Genomic DNA, 17,593 nt, shown 5'->3' on the forward strand with positions numbered 1-17,593 from the left:
GACGAATATCACACCTAGCACAAAAGTCACCCCGTCCTTGTGCTGTAGTAATAATTAGCCAGGTACGAAGTGCCGGAAGGGATAGTGCGCCCCACACGCAGCGCGGAAGCCTTCAAATTATTTAGCGGAATACATTTCGTCCGGCCTGTCTCCGAATTGCACACATAATCTTAAGCACCTCATTTAACGGACATTGGCCGTCTTTAGCTACTGTACGCGTTCTTGCCGTCAAGGAATGAGCAACAATAGGGATTAGGCAAGGATTCTCTGCTCAAGCTGTAATATTCCTGCTTAGAGTGTCAGTGTAAGCACCAGTGAAATGAAAATGGCCCTTTGTCTTTCTTCGGAGGGGCACAAGGCTTCTTCAAACTTGGTGATTTTGGCGGTGTTCGAAGATGGTAACGACTGATGAATGCAGACTACGCTGCGAGCAAAATAATTTACAGAATTGGCAAGCGCACACTGAGTTATAGAAGCTGAATCACACAGGCAATCAGCAAAGTTCAATCAAAATGGTAATTCTCACACAAAGAAACACTCTACATGACCTTACTTATCGACAAACGGGTTAAAGTCTAGGTACCTGCAGAAGTACGTGTCGAGCGCGAATTCCTCACCGAGACTAGACAGGGCTAGACAAGACTACTGTCCAATAATTTTGCTTCCAATTTAATAGCATACGCAAACAAAGATGTGTGGGCGGTCATGTTTTGTGGCCTGCACTAAATGAACTTCGATAACGTATGAAATTTAACATAAGGTAGCCACAACTATTGATGGTTGAGGACAACCTCGAGCCCAGGGCTTGCTTAAAAAAAGAAGAAACACATATAGAAAACATTCTTAACACCCTCCTCCCGCGGGAGCCCTTGCCGTTATCGCGAGATGCTATTTTACTTATCCGCGGCACCTGCCCGTCGCCTCTCGAAGGATGACGATTTTTCTTGCTAACTGGCAGGGCCACTAATTTGCTGGCCGTCGCGGGAATGTCAGATGGTGGAGGCCGGCGACGCTTCGGAGCCGTCAAGAATGCTATGAAACAAAATTTGCCCTTCGCAAAACATAAGGCGGTTCGCATATTTCCGCAGAAGCAGTATGGGGATCCACTGCCGTGAGAAGGCCGCACCGGACCGAACGGCGCCGCGAACTCACTGTGTGCGCCACGCTGCTATCTGGGCACGCTGTTGGATATACGTGCTCAACAAAGCTAGCAGCTTTCTACCGTCACAACGATACTGACAAGCGGATAGGGACTCCTGCGCCTTTGCTAATGTTTGCGGGGGATAAGCGGGTGGAGAGCTCGGTGCTTTACTGGGAACACTCCGCGTAAACCGAAGGCGCGCAGTGGCCTCGAACTAAAGTAATAAAAAAACGCGTTGATGAAGCGCGGCCTTACAGCACGCAATTCTGATGATTTTATAAAACTTTGACTCGAAGACGTTCGTGTTACGACAGTGATATAAGAATCTGGGAAGTAATCCGGTCTACGTGTTTTAAGTGCAGGCGCAGAAAGTTTTAGGAACCTGAAAGTAACGTCAATGCAGCCAGCGGTCCTTAGATTTCGGAGCAGCGTTACTCTAAGCGTTATGATGAAACATTTTGACTGGCGATGTACGTGGTTGGCTCCTAGTCCACACGTGTATCCTCTGTCCCAAACTTCATTATGGTGATTGAACTTCCTACATACAGTATGGGGCGGAGCTGTCGACTACGTAAAAGCTTCCACTGTTGAGGCGTGGAATGGTCTAATGGCTGTAGATACACCCCAGTGAAATTGAATTCCTGACGTCACGTGAATATTGTAATGACGCGCACCTGTTTGTTGTCATTTCGCGTTTAAAAATCAGTCAGAGCAGAGAAATGTATTTTCGACAACCTTTTGGTAATCGGCTGACTCCACTTCCTCGTTGGGAATGATGGAAATAGTAACCGCTCACTCGAAACTGTTCCTCGACGCGCGATTCTGAGAAAACCGTAAAGGAAAGCAATATGCTCGGAGATGGCCGAATGTCTGGCAGTTTTGAGCACAAACCGTAATTGTTCCACAGCAATTTCTTCCATGAGCGGAGCCTTCCTGGCATGCGCATATTAGATGAGGCGACTACAAAAGCAAATATTTTCAAGCACCACAGTATTGTGTCACGAATTACGATTCAAACATTATAAACGCATGTATATTTAATAGCATTTCTGTTTCAGCACCAAGACAGCAAATGGGCTTTGGAAGAAAATTTGTATACCCGGCGATGAAATGTGTGATTTTATTCGAAAGGGCAAAATACAAACATGCCACTGCAGGGGATGTGAATCAAAGGTTCTTACTGAATAATTGCCATTTTTCTGAAATATCTGCTACACTAACCAAAATGCTACAGATTACACAGAAAGTTTCATAGGCATATTGATACCAAAAGAAATAGAGCTGCTACCCTCATTCTTGGATTAGCCACTGGTATTCGTGACCATATGCTATAATTTGTTTTGGTTTCGATTCTGCTTGATTAGTGATAACGCGCGAAAAAGAATGTACGAATTAGGTTTTCAAGGACATTAAGTTATGGTCGCGTGCCAATCAATAACGCCTTGAATGAAGTAGACCGAGGGAATTTTTTAATAAATTGTTCTGCAGTCTGCTCCAGAAGATCTTAATGATTAGGCTGTAGCGGTGTGTTCTAAAGGTAGCAAAATGTATAATGTTATGCATCTGAAAACACATTCACATTAGAATATAACTTTTCTTCCAACTTGTTTGAACGTAAAAACTATTCATGCCTTTCTTCTCTTATAGCTTCTCGCAATAAACTTTTTGCGCACATCAAAAAGCCTCGACTGCATTTCTACGAAAAATAAATGCCAGCTAGCAGTTTTTTGGAAACTTGAAGTGAGACTAAATAGTGTTAGCAGGAGCCCTAGCAAATGTAAACTATTACCGCTTGTTAGAACTTGGCGCATTTACTAATTTACACCTGTCAAGAGCGTCGGCACAAATCATGCAAGGAATCTAAAAAATAATCCTAGAAAGTCAAACTTCTGTCATATCTAGAAATTGAAGTATATACGTGCCTTCTTCTCCGGCTTTTATTTTTCTCTATGTTCTAGGAGAGGAAAGCGCCCCATTTGTTTAGAATTGAAATTAGCGGTAAAAATTTATTTAAACAAAAAATGGAACGCATATTGTTTGGATATAGTTTACACGTGAGAAGATTGCTCACAACACCCACTCATATTTGTGCTCTACATGGGCTTCTATCGTTTTTTATATAATTCGTGTGCTTTACACCGCTTAGAAATGCAGTTTACGCAAAGAAGCAATTTAAACGCACAGCATCCTTGGAGAACCTCTCTGCTTTTGTTCTTCCTCTCTCGCCCTACATTATGACTCTGGAGTAGAAAATCGATAGCGCTGTGATTGCTTCCTTTTAAGCGTATCTTCCGGGTTAACGAAGAATAGATAGCAATTAAGAAATTAGAAAATACGCTTGAAATGATATTTAACGCAGAACACCGTTATAAAGTGAGGACTAAGCATAACTTCTGTGCGATGCGCCATTGTCGTGGTTAGGGCGAATGCATTTGCTTCAAGGCGCAATCGTGGAAAAAATTACAGTGTAACGACTATTTCGAAAAATGTTTTCAGGGTGAAAGGTTAGAGTGAAGCATGTTTTACACGAAACTCAGAGGCGCTAAGTATACGGCATGAATTATTATCTTGAGAATAATACTGCTTGTGGTGGTGGTACCATGAAATACAACTAAGGAAGATGCCAAGGCAACCGCTTCAATAGGAACATTATAACCGTGATGTTTAAGTGGAGCTACATCCTGGAACAACTAAAGGTTGCGCTTTCATATGATCAAATTAGAAGGCTTTTAAAACGAGCTAATTAAAGCGTAGTATCACTGCTAGCACTGTTTGAAAAACTGTTGCAGCACATTTATATGTAGCAAATCAGTCAACATGTGTATCTACAGGGATGACGTTTCACGACAGTTCCTCTAACGTTATGGAAGAGTAAATACAGTCGATCAATGAATATATTGTAACGAATAGTACACCAAAACACTCGGGGACCAAGGAGCTACACAGCCGGTAGAGCGAGCACGAGCAGGAAGAAGATTTTCTTCGTCCTCTGCTTCTATCGCCTGAGTTCCCTTCGTCCTCCTCTTCTATCACCTGTGTCATTGCTCCCTCCCCTGCAGCATCGCCCCGATGCGGCCATCGTGCGCTAGAGTGACGAGCAGAAAGCGAGCGTGCTAGGGTAAGGCACGAGGATCACAACATAGAACAGGGCACAGCGGTCAGCCTCAAGTTCAATCGGGTGGTCGGTCGTGGTACGGCTTCATACGAACGACGTGCACAACGTCGGTAAGCTTGCGTCTGTGGGATGAGCTGGCTTGGGTGGCGGGTTGAACTTCGTAGGTGACGTCGCTAATGCGGCGGAGGACACGGTATGGGCCGAAGTATCGACAGAGTAATTTTTCAGACAGCCCGCGGTGACGAAGGGGCGTCCAAATCCACACATAGTCGCCTGGCTCGTAGGCAACGAAGCGCCGTCCCTGGTTGTAGCGGCCAGCGTCTAGTTGCTGTTGACGGTGTATGCGCTGCCTTGCCAGTTGCCGCGCTTCTTCCGCACGCTGCACAAAAGTGGCGATGTCGAGGTCAGGGTCACTCTCGCAGTGGGGGTCAACAGGCAGCATAGCATTCAGCGTAGTAGTAACTCGACGGCCGAAGACAAGCTGGAAGGGAGTGAGCCGCGTTGTCTCCTGCAGTGCCGTATTGTAAGCGAATGTAGCGTATGGCAGAATTTGGTCCCAGGTTTTATGCTCTATATCCACGTACATGGAAAGCATGTCGGCCAGAGTTCTGTTGAGCCGTTCCACCAAGCCATTGGTCTGCGGGTGGTACGCCGTCGCACGTCTATGGCTGGTATGCGTCAGTTTCAGCACAGCCTGGGTTAGGCGGGCTGTGAAAGCTGCCCCACGGTCAGTAATAATGACCGCAGGGGCGCCATGACGCAGGACGATGCTGTGGACAAAAAACTCGGCTACTTCCGCAGCAGTTCCGCTCGCAAGCGACGTGGTCTCAGCATAACGTGTCAAGTAGTCCGTCGCAACAGCGATCCACCGTTTTCCAGTGGATGACTTCGGGAAGGGGCCAAGGAGATCCATTCCAACTTGTTGAAAAGGGATCTTCGGTGGCGCTATTGGCTGAAGAAATCCGGCTGGTTTAATGGGTGGAGACTTCCGGCGTTGGCAGTCGCGGCAGGCTCGCACGTAGGTCTGCACTGATGGAAGTAATTTGGGCCAATAGTACTTCTCCCGAATCCTTGACAGCGTGCGAATGACTCCCAAGTGGCCGGCGGACGGCTCGTCGTGACAAGCGCTCAAGATGTCAGGTCGTAACTGGGTGGGCACCACGAGTAAAAATGTTTCGGTGGACTTTCCAAAGTTGCGCTTGTAGAGAACGCCATTTCGCATGGTGAAGGATTGCAGGCCACGACGAAAAACACGCGGAACCCGACCACTGTGACCTTCCAGGTGCTCGATGAGCGGCGCTAGCTCCGGGTCCGTTCGTTGAAGCTGAGCCACATGGGATGGGCTAAGAGCACAAATGAAAGGAAGATCTTCGGTGATTTCTTGCGGAGCGTGGTCCACGGGCGCGCGTGATAAGCAATCCGCATCTTGGTGCTGCCCGCCTGACTTGTAAACGACAGTCACGTCGTACTCTTGCAAACGGAGGCTCCACCTAGCCAACCGGCCGGACGGATCTTTAAGGCTTGCCAGCCAGCATAACGAGTGATGGTCGCTGACAACACGGAAGGGTCGTCCGTACAGGTATGGACGAAACTTTCTGATGGCCCAGATCACCGCAAGGCATTCTTTCTCTGTCGTCGAATAGTTCGCCTCCGATCGCGAAAGTGTTCGGCTCGCGTAAGCGATAACGCGTTCCACGCCGTCCTGCCACTGGATAATTACCGCCCCAAGGCCAACATTGCTGGCATCGGTGTGTATGTCGGTGGCGGCGTCTTCATCGAAATGGGCGAGTATCGGGGGGCTGTGTAGGCGGTTGCGGAGCTCCTGAAAAGCTTCTTATTGGTCGCTTCCCCACAGAAAGGGTATTTCGTCTCTAGTCAGTGCTGTCAACGGGTCAGCTATTCTGGAGAAATCGGGCACAAAGCGTCGGTAGTAAGAACAGAGGCCCAGAAAACGTCGATGTGCCTTCTTGTCGGTTGGGCGCGGAAAACTGGAGACGGCAGCCGTCTTGTCGGGGTCCGGGAGAACGCGTTGTGCGCTGACAACATGGCCAAGGAAGCGAAGTTCCGTGAAACCAAAATGACATTTCTCGGGCTTGATCGTTAGTTGCGCGCATTTCAGGGCTCGAAGCACGATGCGCAGCCGGTCCAAGTGTTGATCGAAGGTAGGCGAGAAAATGACGACGTCGTCCAAGTACACCAAGCAAGACTGCCACTTCAGACCGGATAAAACGGTGTCCATCATACGCTGGAACGTGGCCGGCGCCGAGCAAAGACCAAACGGGAGCACCTTGAACTCGTATAAACCGTCTGGAGTCACGAAAGCCGTCTTCTCTCGGTCTCTCAGGTCCACCTCTATCTGCCAGTATCCGCTTTTGAGATCTAATGAGGAGAAGAACCTGGCGTCACGTAATCGGTCGAGGGCATCGTCAATCCTGGGAAGCGGATAAACGTCCTTTTTGGTCACGTTGTTTAGTTTCCGGTAATCAACACAGAATCTCAAGGTGCCGTCTTTCTTTTTGACGAGGACCACGGGCGACGCCCATGGGCTTGTTGACGGCTGAATAACATCGTCTGCAAGCATTTCATCGACTAGCGTTGTAATGGCTTCGCGTTCCTTAGGAAAAACACGGTATGGGCGCTGGCATACAGGCGGCGTGGCCTCGTCTGTGATGATGCGATGCTTGGCGACGGGTGTACGACCGACCCTGGAGCTGGTGGCGAAGCAATCTGCAAAATCTGCTAGAAGAGCAGACAGAAGATTCTTCTTCTCAGGTGCCAAGTCCGGGTTGATTTTCACGGTCTGCAGGGCGTGGCATGGTGCGGCCTCGTCTTGAGGGCTGGCCCCGACGGCGCATAAATCAGGCAACACAGTAACTTCGTGAAGTAAGGCAACAGCCGTGTCCCTGGCGAGGTGCTGAACCTCGTTGGCGAAGTTCGTGAGTAGGACACTAGTACAACTGTTATGCAACTGAACGAGGCCTCGAGCGACGGCTATTCCCTTCGCGAGCAGCAGCGGGAGGTGGCTATCCGCGATACCCTCGTAATCGTGGAACAGGTCATGTCTCACGAGAACCAGGACGCTAGACCGTGGTGGCACCATCACGTCATCGTCGACTATACGCAGAGCGTTGATTCCCGGATCTCTGTCGGTATGCGCCACGGCCTGTTTCGTCGAGAACGTGATCCGGGCTTCGTTCAGATCAATGACAGCGCCGTTCGTCTGCAGAAAGTCGAGGCCCAGGATCAAGTCCCTCGAACACTCGAACAGTACCACGAATTCACAGACGTACAGAAAACCACGGATGCCGACCCTTGCAGTACACTTGCCAGCAGGGGTAATCAGGTGACTCCCAGCAGTACGAATGCTCGGCCCAGACCATCGCGTCAAAACTTTCTTTAATTCTTGGGCGAGGGCACGGCTCATTACGGAGTAATCGGCACCGGTGTCGAGTAAGGCGGAGACGTCGACTCCATCAATTGTTACGTACAAATCGGAGGTAGCGTGTCGGATGCTGTCGCTACCTGCCCCCGGCGAAATGGCGTATCGGCGTGATGGTGGCGGAGGTTCTTCACATTTCCCTACAGCAGCGACCTTGCCTCCGGAGGCCGCCGGCATTAGTTTTCCCGGCGTGGGCTGGGCGAACGGCGTCCGGAATAGCTTTGCGCTCCGCGGGGACTTGGAGAACGGTAGCGCATTGGGGACGGTGATCGAGACCCGCGGCGACCGGATGTGACGAGATTCTGCCGCTCCAATAGGTGAGAGGCTATCTCAAGTGGCCTTTCGCCATTGCGAGGGCAGGGGTCGTCCGGGGCGAAACCCCGCAGGCCCACGCGGCGGTACGGGCACGCCCTATAAAGGTGACCCGCCTCGCCACAATGATAACAGAGGGGCCGAAGGTCTGGGGCCCGCCACACTTGACTCTTACGCGTCCGCTCGTAGGCTGGCAGAGCGGGGTCACGAGGGGGTCCCGGTGGCCGCACTGATGGAGCCGCGGCATAGATGGTGTAGCCCGACGTCGGAGCTTGACGGAGTACAGACGCGTACGTGGGTCTTGCGTCAAGCTGGAGGGGTACCTCAGATGCTTGTTGTTGGGCTGCGAGGCGCACCTCGTCGCGGACGACGTCAGTCAGTGACGCGAAGGATGGCATGTTAGAAGGCGTCCGAAGGGCTTGGAGTTCCTCCCGGACGACGGAACGGATGAGTTCGCGTAAGTCGTCCGGGGCGCTTCCGAGATGCATAGAACAGGTGTCTGGCCCGAAGGCGTTGACGTCACGATTGTATTGGCGGGCTCGTTGCTGTAGAGTCTTCTCTATGTAGGCCGCCTCGCTGAGAAACTCGGCCACAGTGCGCGGTGGGCTGCGCACGAGTCCCGCGAATAGCTCCTGCTTGACACCACGCGTTAAATTGCGAAGCTTCTTGTCTTCCGACATAGAGGGGTCCGCGAGCTTGAAAAGGCGGGTCATGTCCTCAAAGAACATGCGGACACTCTCGTTCGGGCGCTGGTTGCGCGAGTGTAGCGCAGCTTCAGCTCGCTCCCGGCGGTCGGCGTTTGGAAAAGTGGCGAGCAGGTTGCGGCAGAAGGCCTCCCAGGATGGAAACGAAGCCTCATGGTTTTCGAACCATGTCAGCGCCGACTCTTCGAGAGCGAAATACACGTTGTGGAGCTTCCGCTCATCGCTCCACCCGTTGTAACGGGCGACACGCTCGAATGTCTCGAGCCAGTCCTCGGCGCCCTCGAACACGTCGCCATGAAAAGACGGGGGTGTTCGTGGCTGCTGGCACAGGATGTGAGCTGGGAGCCTATTCTCAGTTGACATGGCAGCTGGCTCCTCCGATGTCCGAGGCTGTGTCGTCCTGGTGGATGCCGGAAGGGGTCCGAACTCTGGGGACTCTCCTCGCAGGCGGCGGCCGCGGCGCTGGTGGACCGGGGTGAGATCCGTGATCACAGGTGGGCTGCGCGGGTCTGGAAGCGTACCAGCACATCCACCAGATTTGTAACCAATAGTACACCAAAAACACTCGGGGATTAAGGAGTTACACAGCCGGTAGAGCGAGCACGAGCAGGAAGAAGATTTTCTTCGTCCTCTGCTTCTATCGCCTGAGTTCCCTTCGTCCTCCTCTTCTATCACCTGTGTCAATATCATTATTTTCAGTATTTCAATAATTAGAAGCATATCATTGTAACAGAAAATAATTATTTGTCACGAAAACGAAAACTTTGTTGCCCCCAGGCTACTGACGTGCAGCATGCAGCAAGGTACAACCAGGTGGCGTGCTGGCAGCACAACGTTTTCTAGTTATTCCTATGACTAAAATGCTTCGCATAGGAGCTCAGCTGGCCAAACGTTGCTTTTAAACTAGCCAGAAGCTTTTATGAAATGTCCATCCCTGCTACCACTGCGGACTGATTAAAAATCTCGTTAACACTAAAGTACACTTGGTTCCCACAGCGCTTTCGGCAGTGTAGCATGCGAGACGAATAGCATCTATAGGCTATAATTAGGTTGTCGTCAGCGCATGACAGCGATGCGGACTGGAAGAGGGATACCAGACACCGAAAGCCGCCCTCGATGAACCCACAGCAGTTCACATCATTACTTGGGTTCTCAGCTCTGCCAGAGCCCGCCGGTGCCGAAAGCTGCGCCGCTGACTTGTCCAGCGCTATAAGGAGTCGCGCGTTTTCTAGAGCTGTGGCGTGCCTTTCCATGCACTGAATGCTTCGCTGAATGTGAGTTTGATGAACGCGAAGAAAATTCTTTACTCTTGAATGGGATTACAAACAAATCCTCTGCTTGATACAAGTGACTTTTTAATCTCTCTTTTTCTATATCCACTCTAGATTGCTGGCGCTTTTAAAGGCAATGCAAAAGAGAGAGAGAGGCGGGAAGATGAAGTTGTAGCTAACATTTGCAGCTTCCCTTCTTGTCAAGCACGCAGCATGAATTGTTTGTTGTCGCTTTCGAAAGCTCTTGTTAGGGACACAACAAGCAAATCTGTTTGGTTATATAATTTCACTTGTTTGAGTGAACGGAGGTATAATAGGGAGAAGAGTCACGCAATTGGAGAGACGAGGGGCAGGAAGTGAGATGTTGAGGCTTAGTAAAGAAAGTATTGCGATTAAGATCTTTGCTTTAATAAGGGGGCCGCAGCTAGCCCAGGATAGGGTTATTTGGAAAGATATGGGAGAGGCTTTGTCCTTTAGTGGGCGTGGCCAGGCTGATGACAATGATGATGAACTGCCACGATGCGCAAGTGCGCGGTTCGCACAGAGAAACATGATCTAATGACGTCACTTCATATCCGGCGGCCTCACTTCCCTCCAGTCGGTGACTTTCTGCGGTATGCTGACGTGGCGTCTTTCAAGCGAATAGGATTTATCCAGTCGGATAGCGTAAGTGATGACGTCACATCCCACCAGCAAGTAAGTAAATTCTATTGCACAGGACACCAGGAGCGGCCAGATTTTTACTCTCAACAGGCTTTTAACGCTAAAAACCCTTCCCAGCACAAGCCATGCTGCCGCTGTCTTATACAACACTTCGTAATCTAATTCACCTCTGATGCGTTTTTGATCCCTTTTTATATTTGATTTGTTTAAAATATATTCTGTTACCTTATACAACTACGGCAGACCTGCTCACTGCACTGCATGCCCTGGTAATGCTGATTTCCCGTTGTCGATCACCGCAAAGATTAATTTACTGCCCTTTGTTTTATTAGTACTCTATTGTTTTCCTGTATCAAGACATTACCTTTATCATTTTTGCGTCTGCAACTCCATTCCCAGTTTCCAAAGTACGTATAGGCTTTTTCGTCAACTTAGCCGTCTCTGCAATAGCCACATCTGCGTTAACCGCCTCTGAAATTCAGCAATACGCCGCGCGAAATGTGCCTAGTAATGAATAACCGCTAGCTGCCCCTGCTGACAGAAGAAGAAAGTCTTGCGATAGCGAACGGCTGATCAACAAGACAGCCTTCCCTTTCAGAAACATTGGTACCCTCAAGAAAGTTTCTCAACTTTAAACTTCAAGGATTAAAAGGTAACTACATCGGTGATCTATTTCATTCTATTTGCAGAAGTCGCCACCATGCACTGCCACGAGCAAGTTATCGTGGCACAGGCATCAGGAATTTGTATCCCGATGATGCACGTGTAGAGTGACGTCACTGTGGAGCAATGCGGAATAACTAGGCCCAACTCGGTTGCTTTCCGCCTCTGGCATCACAATACCCAATTTAAATTTTGCACTGATTCTGTACTTAAACAAAGCTGTTGCGGTCCACATTTCTTTCGCCAAAATACAGCTCCCAACCTGAACACCTCTAAACAGGGTCGTAAAGAGCACTTCGTGAGCTCTCTCTCACCCGACCGTTAGTTAAATTTTCTCGGTTGCGGTAACCACTGCTGCAGGCCAATTTTATAATAGCACGCCAGAGCGTCCATCACTGTTTGCATGCATGCTAGCCTGTTTCATTATTTTGAAATACCATATTCTCACCTTCTGCTACCTCCTAAATGCAATCTTACTTTTGGATTTACACAGTAGATCTATCTATGGTAATCTAAAAAAATTTTATTCGACAAGATTTTGGACACTGCATTTAGGCAGCTGCTTGCATGGAGCTTGCAGCTTCATGCAGCTGCTAAAAATTATGACATCATATTGCGCCTTTCATCAGAGCATTAATGAAGAACAAAAGGAAACTCACCGTGCATTGCGTGCCCTCTGGGTATGTGTGATACTCGGTATATCCTCCTTTGTAATAACATAAATACAAGCAGGGGTACCAACTTGACTGTAATTAAAACATACTTGCTTATAAGTCTGCATACATTTCGTAAATCATTTTAGGAGACATTTCATATATTTGAATAAGTAATAATGTTAGGCACCTCATTCCTCTGGTGCATCTTTCTCATATCAGTCCCGTGAAGCGGATCTACTATTAGACCACAGAAGGTAAGGCAATGCTAGAGAAAAGTCATTTTAAGTACTTTCCGAGAGCGAATATTTTCTGCAGTGACTGAAACAGCTGCTAGAATTTATTTGCTTGAAAGCGTATAATACAAAAAGAGGATGTCAGCCACTTACGCAAATGGCACGGTAAGTGGTTTTCGATTTTTAGCTAGGAAAATGGTTTATAATTGATGGTGCTTGACTGAAATGTTCACAGACAGTACCGGATTGTCGCGGTCAGTTTTTTTTACACAATAGATAAATAGAATACGTGATAACCTCTTCACAGGGGTTTACTGGCTTTGTGCTGAACATTTTTTTCGCACACTCATTGTATTAGATTTGTGGGAAAGAATTCGGTTCATATGGGCAGAATTTTTTTCAATATTCTGCTTGTCTGACTCCTGACGGACGTACCGTCTCACAATTTTGTCGACTGCAAAATCTTTTGGGGTGGGACTGAAGTTGGTTGCTGCAGCAACCATAACAAGAGAGGAAGTGCGATCGAAAGTGACGAGAAGGGATGTCAACGTTCCATATTCTTGTATATCTTTTAAACGTTTGTTGGCTCCTTGTTGCCAATATGATCTCAATGTAACTTTTATCAACAATGCACGAGCAGCAAAGCGCGCATGCGTACACGGAGTTCTGAAGTATTCACGGGTGATGCAGTGGTGTGCATGTGCACTGACATTGACGGCGACGACCAAGCGAAATAAGGCAAACAAATCTAGGCCCACTTTCGATACAAAAGCATAGGAATGTTCAAAAATCGGCGAAAAAATTCAGAAAAAAAACTTGCACGATAGTTACAGTTGTGTAACGCGAGGTTAAGCTATAGCTGTTTAGGATTGTAGGCGTTTAGTCACTTGAGCACTAGTGCAGTGGTCACGTGATGCACCCCTACACTGGCAGATGGCTGTTCCGAACGGAGCCACCCCTAGGCGTAATTCCAACCAGGCTGGCCTTCATAACCGACGACGGCGGAAGACTACGACACGAAAGCCAGGGACGGGCGCTGAACAGCTGTTGCATGTAAAACTCCCGTGGGTACTTTTTCGTTGGGACAACAGATGCAGGTTGGTCAGTCTTCTGTTTCGTTCGGCCCTAAAATTTTCACTTTTACCTGCTCCTCACGATGTTTAAATCATGTCTGAAATATACTTGATGTGTTTCCCAATCAAGGCGTTTAAAATATGCAAAAAACGTCGGAAACCATGGGTAAATAAAGAAAGCTTTCAGCTTATGAAACATCGGGATAAACTGTTTAAGAGATTTATTGTTAGTAAATCGCCCGAAGCGCCCAAGGAATTCAAGAAATACAGAAATTTTTTCACTAAATACCTTCGTGATGCAAAAAAGCAATATTATTCTAACCTGTTCAGCTCAACACAAGGACGCACAGACAATGTATGGAAGGCACTTAACAGTGTAATTAATAGTGCATCAGAAGCGGTGACTAATATAGTTAAGGATGGGACAGAATTTCAAGGCGCTGAGTTAGCTAACGCTTTCAATGACTTCTTTCTGTCAGTTGGGGACCATAGCACCAGCACTTCTGACATAAAATATATGAATGACCGAAGTAATCCAACCATATTTCTAGAGCCAGTCTCAAATAGTGAGGTTGTAGCCACTTTTTTAGCCCTGAGCAATAGCAGAGCCGCGGACGCTGGCAATATTCAAATGAAGCCCGTAAAACACGTAATTGATTTACTAGCACCTTGTCTTACTCATATTTTCAATATCAGTTTGTCGACGGGAATTTTTCTCCGAAGCATGCAAATTGCAAAAGTAAAAGTTGTATTTAAAAAGGGTAACAGAAATTATTTGTTCAACTACCGTCCTATATTGATTCTACCTGTGTTTTTCAAGGGTTTGGAGAAAATAATTTTGAAACGCCTTACTTCATTCACTGACCGCTTTAAATTGATAAGCTCCTCACAGTATGGTTTTCGTAAAAACAAATCTACAGAACTCGCATTACTCGCCCAAAAAGAATTCATATTAGGAAAATTTGAATGCAGAATTATGGTACTTGGCCTTTTTTTATTTTTCAAAAGCCTTCGACCTAATTAATCATGAACTATTGCTACAAACACTTGATCACTATCGCATAAGAGGCATCGCGAAGAAATTATTATGTCCTACTTTCAATACCGTTCTCAATTTGTCGTCATTGAAGGAGAACATTCCTCGATAAAATCCATTAAAGCAGGTGTCCCGCAGGGAAGCATACTGGGCCCATTTCTCTTCATCCTTTATATTGGCGCGTGCTCATGGGAGCGCGCCGACGATGAAGACGAAGTGTGCGTGTGTCGGTGGACAAAGACGAAGTGTGTGTGTGGTTCGGACAGCCATCTTGTGAGTTACCTGCTGTGCGCTGGACTTCGCTGAGACTGTGATCTGTGCCGGTCCTGTCTTCGTTACATTTTTGGTGGAGGTGCTGGGTACTTTCCAACATCTACGTGCCCCGAAGGCTCTCTATGAACACGGATTTGACTCCGATTCATCGCAGTACGAGCCGCCGAATCCAAGCTCAGTCACCAGAGTACGGTCCGTTATCCCCTAGGACCAGGGCTCCAGCTGCGACGCGCAGGACTGACGCGGCACCTATGGCTAGCAACGGAGACGCGGCAGCTATGGCTGACAACGGGAACTCAGCTGCTCATTTCCTGGTCCTCCAGCCGCGAACACCGCCGACCTTCCATGGCGAAGTGTTTGAGGACGCGGAGGACTGGCTTGACCAGTTCGAGCGCGTTGCCAGGTACAATGGCTGGGATGCGGAGCGGAAGCTGCACAATGTTTACTTCGCTCTTGACGACTCGGCGCGGACGTGGTACGAGAACCACGAGACAACGTTTCCTTCTTGGGAACGGTTCCGTAGCCAGTTGCTGGCGACCTACGTCAACACCGACCGTCGGGAACGAGCTGAGTCGGCGCTGCAGTCAAGGAACCAGCGACCCAATGAGAGCGTCGCAATGTATTATGAGGACATGACACGACTATTCAGAAGGGCGGATCCAAACATGGCCGAGGACAAGAAAGTGCGCCACCTGATGCGCGGGATAAAAGAACTGTTTGCTGGGCTTGTGCGAAACCTACCTAACACCACTTCGGAGTTTCTATCGGAGGCCACTACCGTCGAAAAGAACCTGCAACAACGCGCCCGCAATTACAATCGCGCCGTGAACACCGTATCAACTGCCGACTTTGCGCTAGCCTCCAGCGACTCCGCTGACACCCTTCGGGAGCTGGTTCGATCTATCGTCAAAGAAGAGCTGCAAAAAAACGCCTCTCTGCCCAGTCGCAGCCGCAGTGTCCATCGTTAGCACACATTATCCGAGAGGAAGTGCAGCAGGTGGTTCCTGAACCTGTGGCCCCTGCTGCCCTTACACCGACGCCCCCGCGCCAGACGTACGCGTCGGTACTCCGACAGAACTGCGACCTCGCCGCTTGGAGCACCAGCCCATCTGCATCTGCTTTCCAGCCGCGGCCCCCGCCTGTCCCTGTGTTGCCCGAAGCCAGGCTGCGGAAGACGGACGTGTGGCGGGCACCTGACCAGCGGCCCCTTTGCTACCACTGTGGTGAGGCTGTTCATATCTTGCGGTGGTGTCCTTATCGTCGAGCTGGAATTCGCGGATTTCATCCGCGAGTCCCCTGTCCGCCCAATGGCGAACGGTCCCGCGAAATTGAGGAGCACCTGTCAACGCGCCGGGATCACACTCACACTGATTTCCTTCGCCCTGACTACCGCCCACCAACCTCTACCCGCTATCGTTCGCCGAGTCCCTGTCCTTCGACAAGCCGTTTCAGCCGCTCACCGAGTCCTCGCCGGGGAAACTAGACCCAGCGGCCTGCGGAGGTAAGGCCGCTGACGAGCGAACAGCCGAACATCCTCCATCGCGTTCCCGACCAGACGACGGCTATCAAACGAGGACACGTGACGATCACAAAGGATGTGCAGCTTCGAACTTACCGGTCGATATCGACGATTTAGCGGTTACGGCATTGGTTGATACGGGAGCGGACTATTCGGTTATGAGCAACGAGCTAGCAAAAGAACTGAGGAAAGTTTTAACCGCGTGGACTGGGCCTCAGATTCGCACAGCTGGTGGGCACCTAATTACCCCTGTTGGCCGGTGTACGGGGAGAGTTACAATCGACGGATTTAAATACGTTTGTGACCTTGTTGTCCTACCTCACTGTTCGCGCGATGTCATTCTCGGCCTGGACTTTTTACAAGCTAACGGCGCCGTTATCAATTTACAAGAGCCGCGCGTGACGTTTTCGCCGACGCAAGAAATTGAATTAGCCGACCCAGACGACTCCAGGATACCCGCCCTGCGTATTGCTGCTGATGACGTGACGGTGCCTCCGCGGTGCAGCATGATGGTCCCCGTGCAAAGTGACTCGCCCGGTGATCGAGACGTTATGGCAGAGAGAAACGTCAGCCTTCTACTCGAGAAAGGAATCTGCGCTGCAAGAGGGCTTGTTCGCTTACGGGATCGCTCTGCGACACTCTTGATCACCAACTTCGGAACAGAGTTCCAGCCTATTGCGAAAGGAACGGCCGTCGCATACGTTACCGACTTCGTTGAGCCCGCAGAAATATGTGCTCTGGAGCTACCGTCGCCGGACGGACGCGATGCAGCAACCGTTCTGTCTACCGTGGACATTAATCCCGGCTTGTCGGTGGGTCAGAAGCAGCGCTTGTTAGAGCTCCTTCACGATTTCGCAGAGTGCTTCGCCACGACATCAAAGGTAGGGCGCACCCCGGTAGCCAAACACCGCATCATCGTCAACGAGGAGACTAGCCCCATATCCCAACACCCGTACAGAGTGTCGCCGGTGGAACGGGAGGCTATACGATCCCAAGTGCAAGAAATGCTTGCGGACGACGTAGTCCAGTTGTACACGAGCCCCTGGGCTTCGCCTGTGGTATTGGTGAAGAAAAAAGATAGCACCTTGCGATTCTGCGTCGATTATCGGAAGTTGAATCGTGTCACGAAACGTGACGTTTACCCCCTTCCACGTATCGACGACGCCTTGGATCGACTGCGTGACGCTAAATATTTTTCTTCACTCGACCTTAAGAATGGCTACTGGCAGATCGAAGTGGACGAAAGGGACAGAGAGAAGACAGCGTTCGTGACACCTGACGGCCTTTATGAATTCAAAGTGCTACCCTTTGGACTCTGCGCCAGCAACCTTCCAACGCATGATGGACACCGTTCTTTCTGGGCTGAAATGGCAGACATGCCTAGTGTACCTTGATGATGTCATTTTTGCTCCTAGCTTCGAGGAACACCTCAACCGGCTGCGAATGGTGTTACAGGCGCTCCGTTCGGCACAGTTGACGATAAAGCCACAAAAGT

At 49.4% G+C, this 17,593-nt stretch overlaps 1 protein-coding gene across 1 annotated transcript in view; it reads right to left on the bottom strand.

The window, feature by feature from the left end:
• Positions 1-17,593, bottom strand: part of LOC144103299 (uncharacterized) — a 63,905-nt gene that overhangs the window by 34,976 nt on the left and 11,336 nt on the right. The window contains exon 3 of the mRNA XM_077636058.1: positions 11,968-12,054. Within this exon, the coding sequence (XP_077492184.1) occupies positions 11,968-12,054 (87 nt within the window). The remainder of the gene's footprint in view (positions 1-11,967; positions 12,055-17,593) is intronic.

Source organism: Amblyomma americanum, chromosome 9, assembly GCF_052857255.1.
Source record: "Amblyomma americanum isolate KBUSLIRL-KWMA chromosome 9, ASM5285725v1, whole genome shotgun sequence".
In the NCBI taxonomy this organism is placed as follows: domain Eukaryota; kingdom Metazoa; phylum Arthropoda; class Arachnida; order Ixodida; family Ixodidae; genus Amblyomma; species Amblyomma americanum.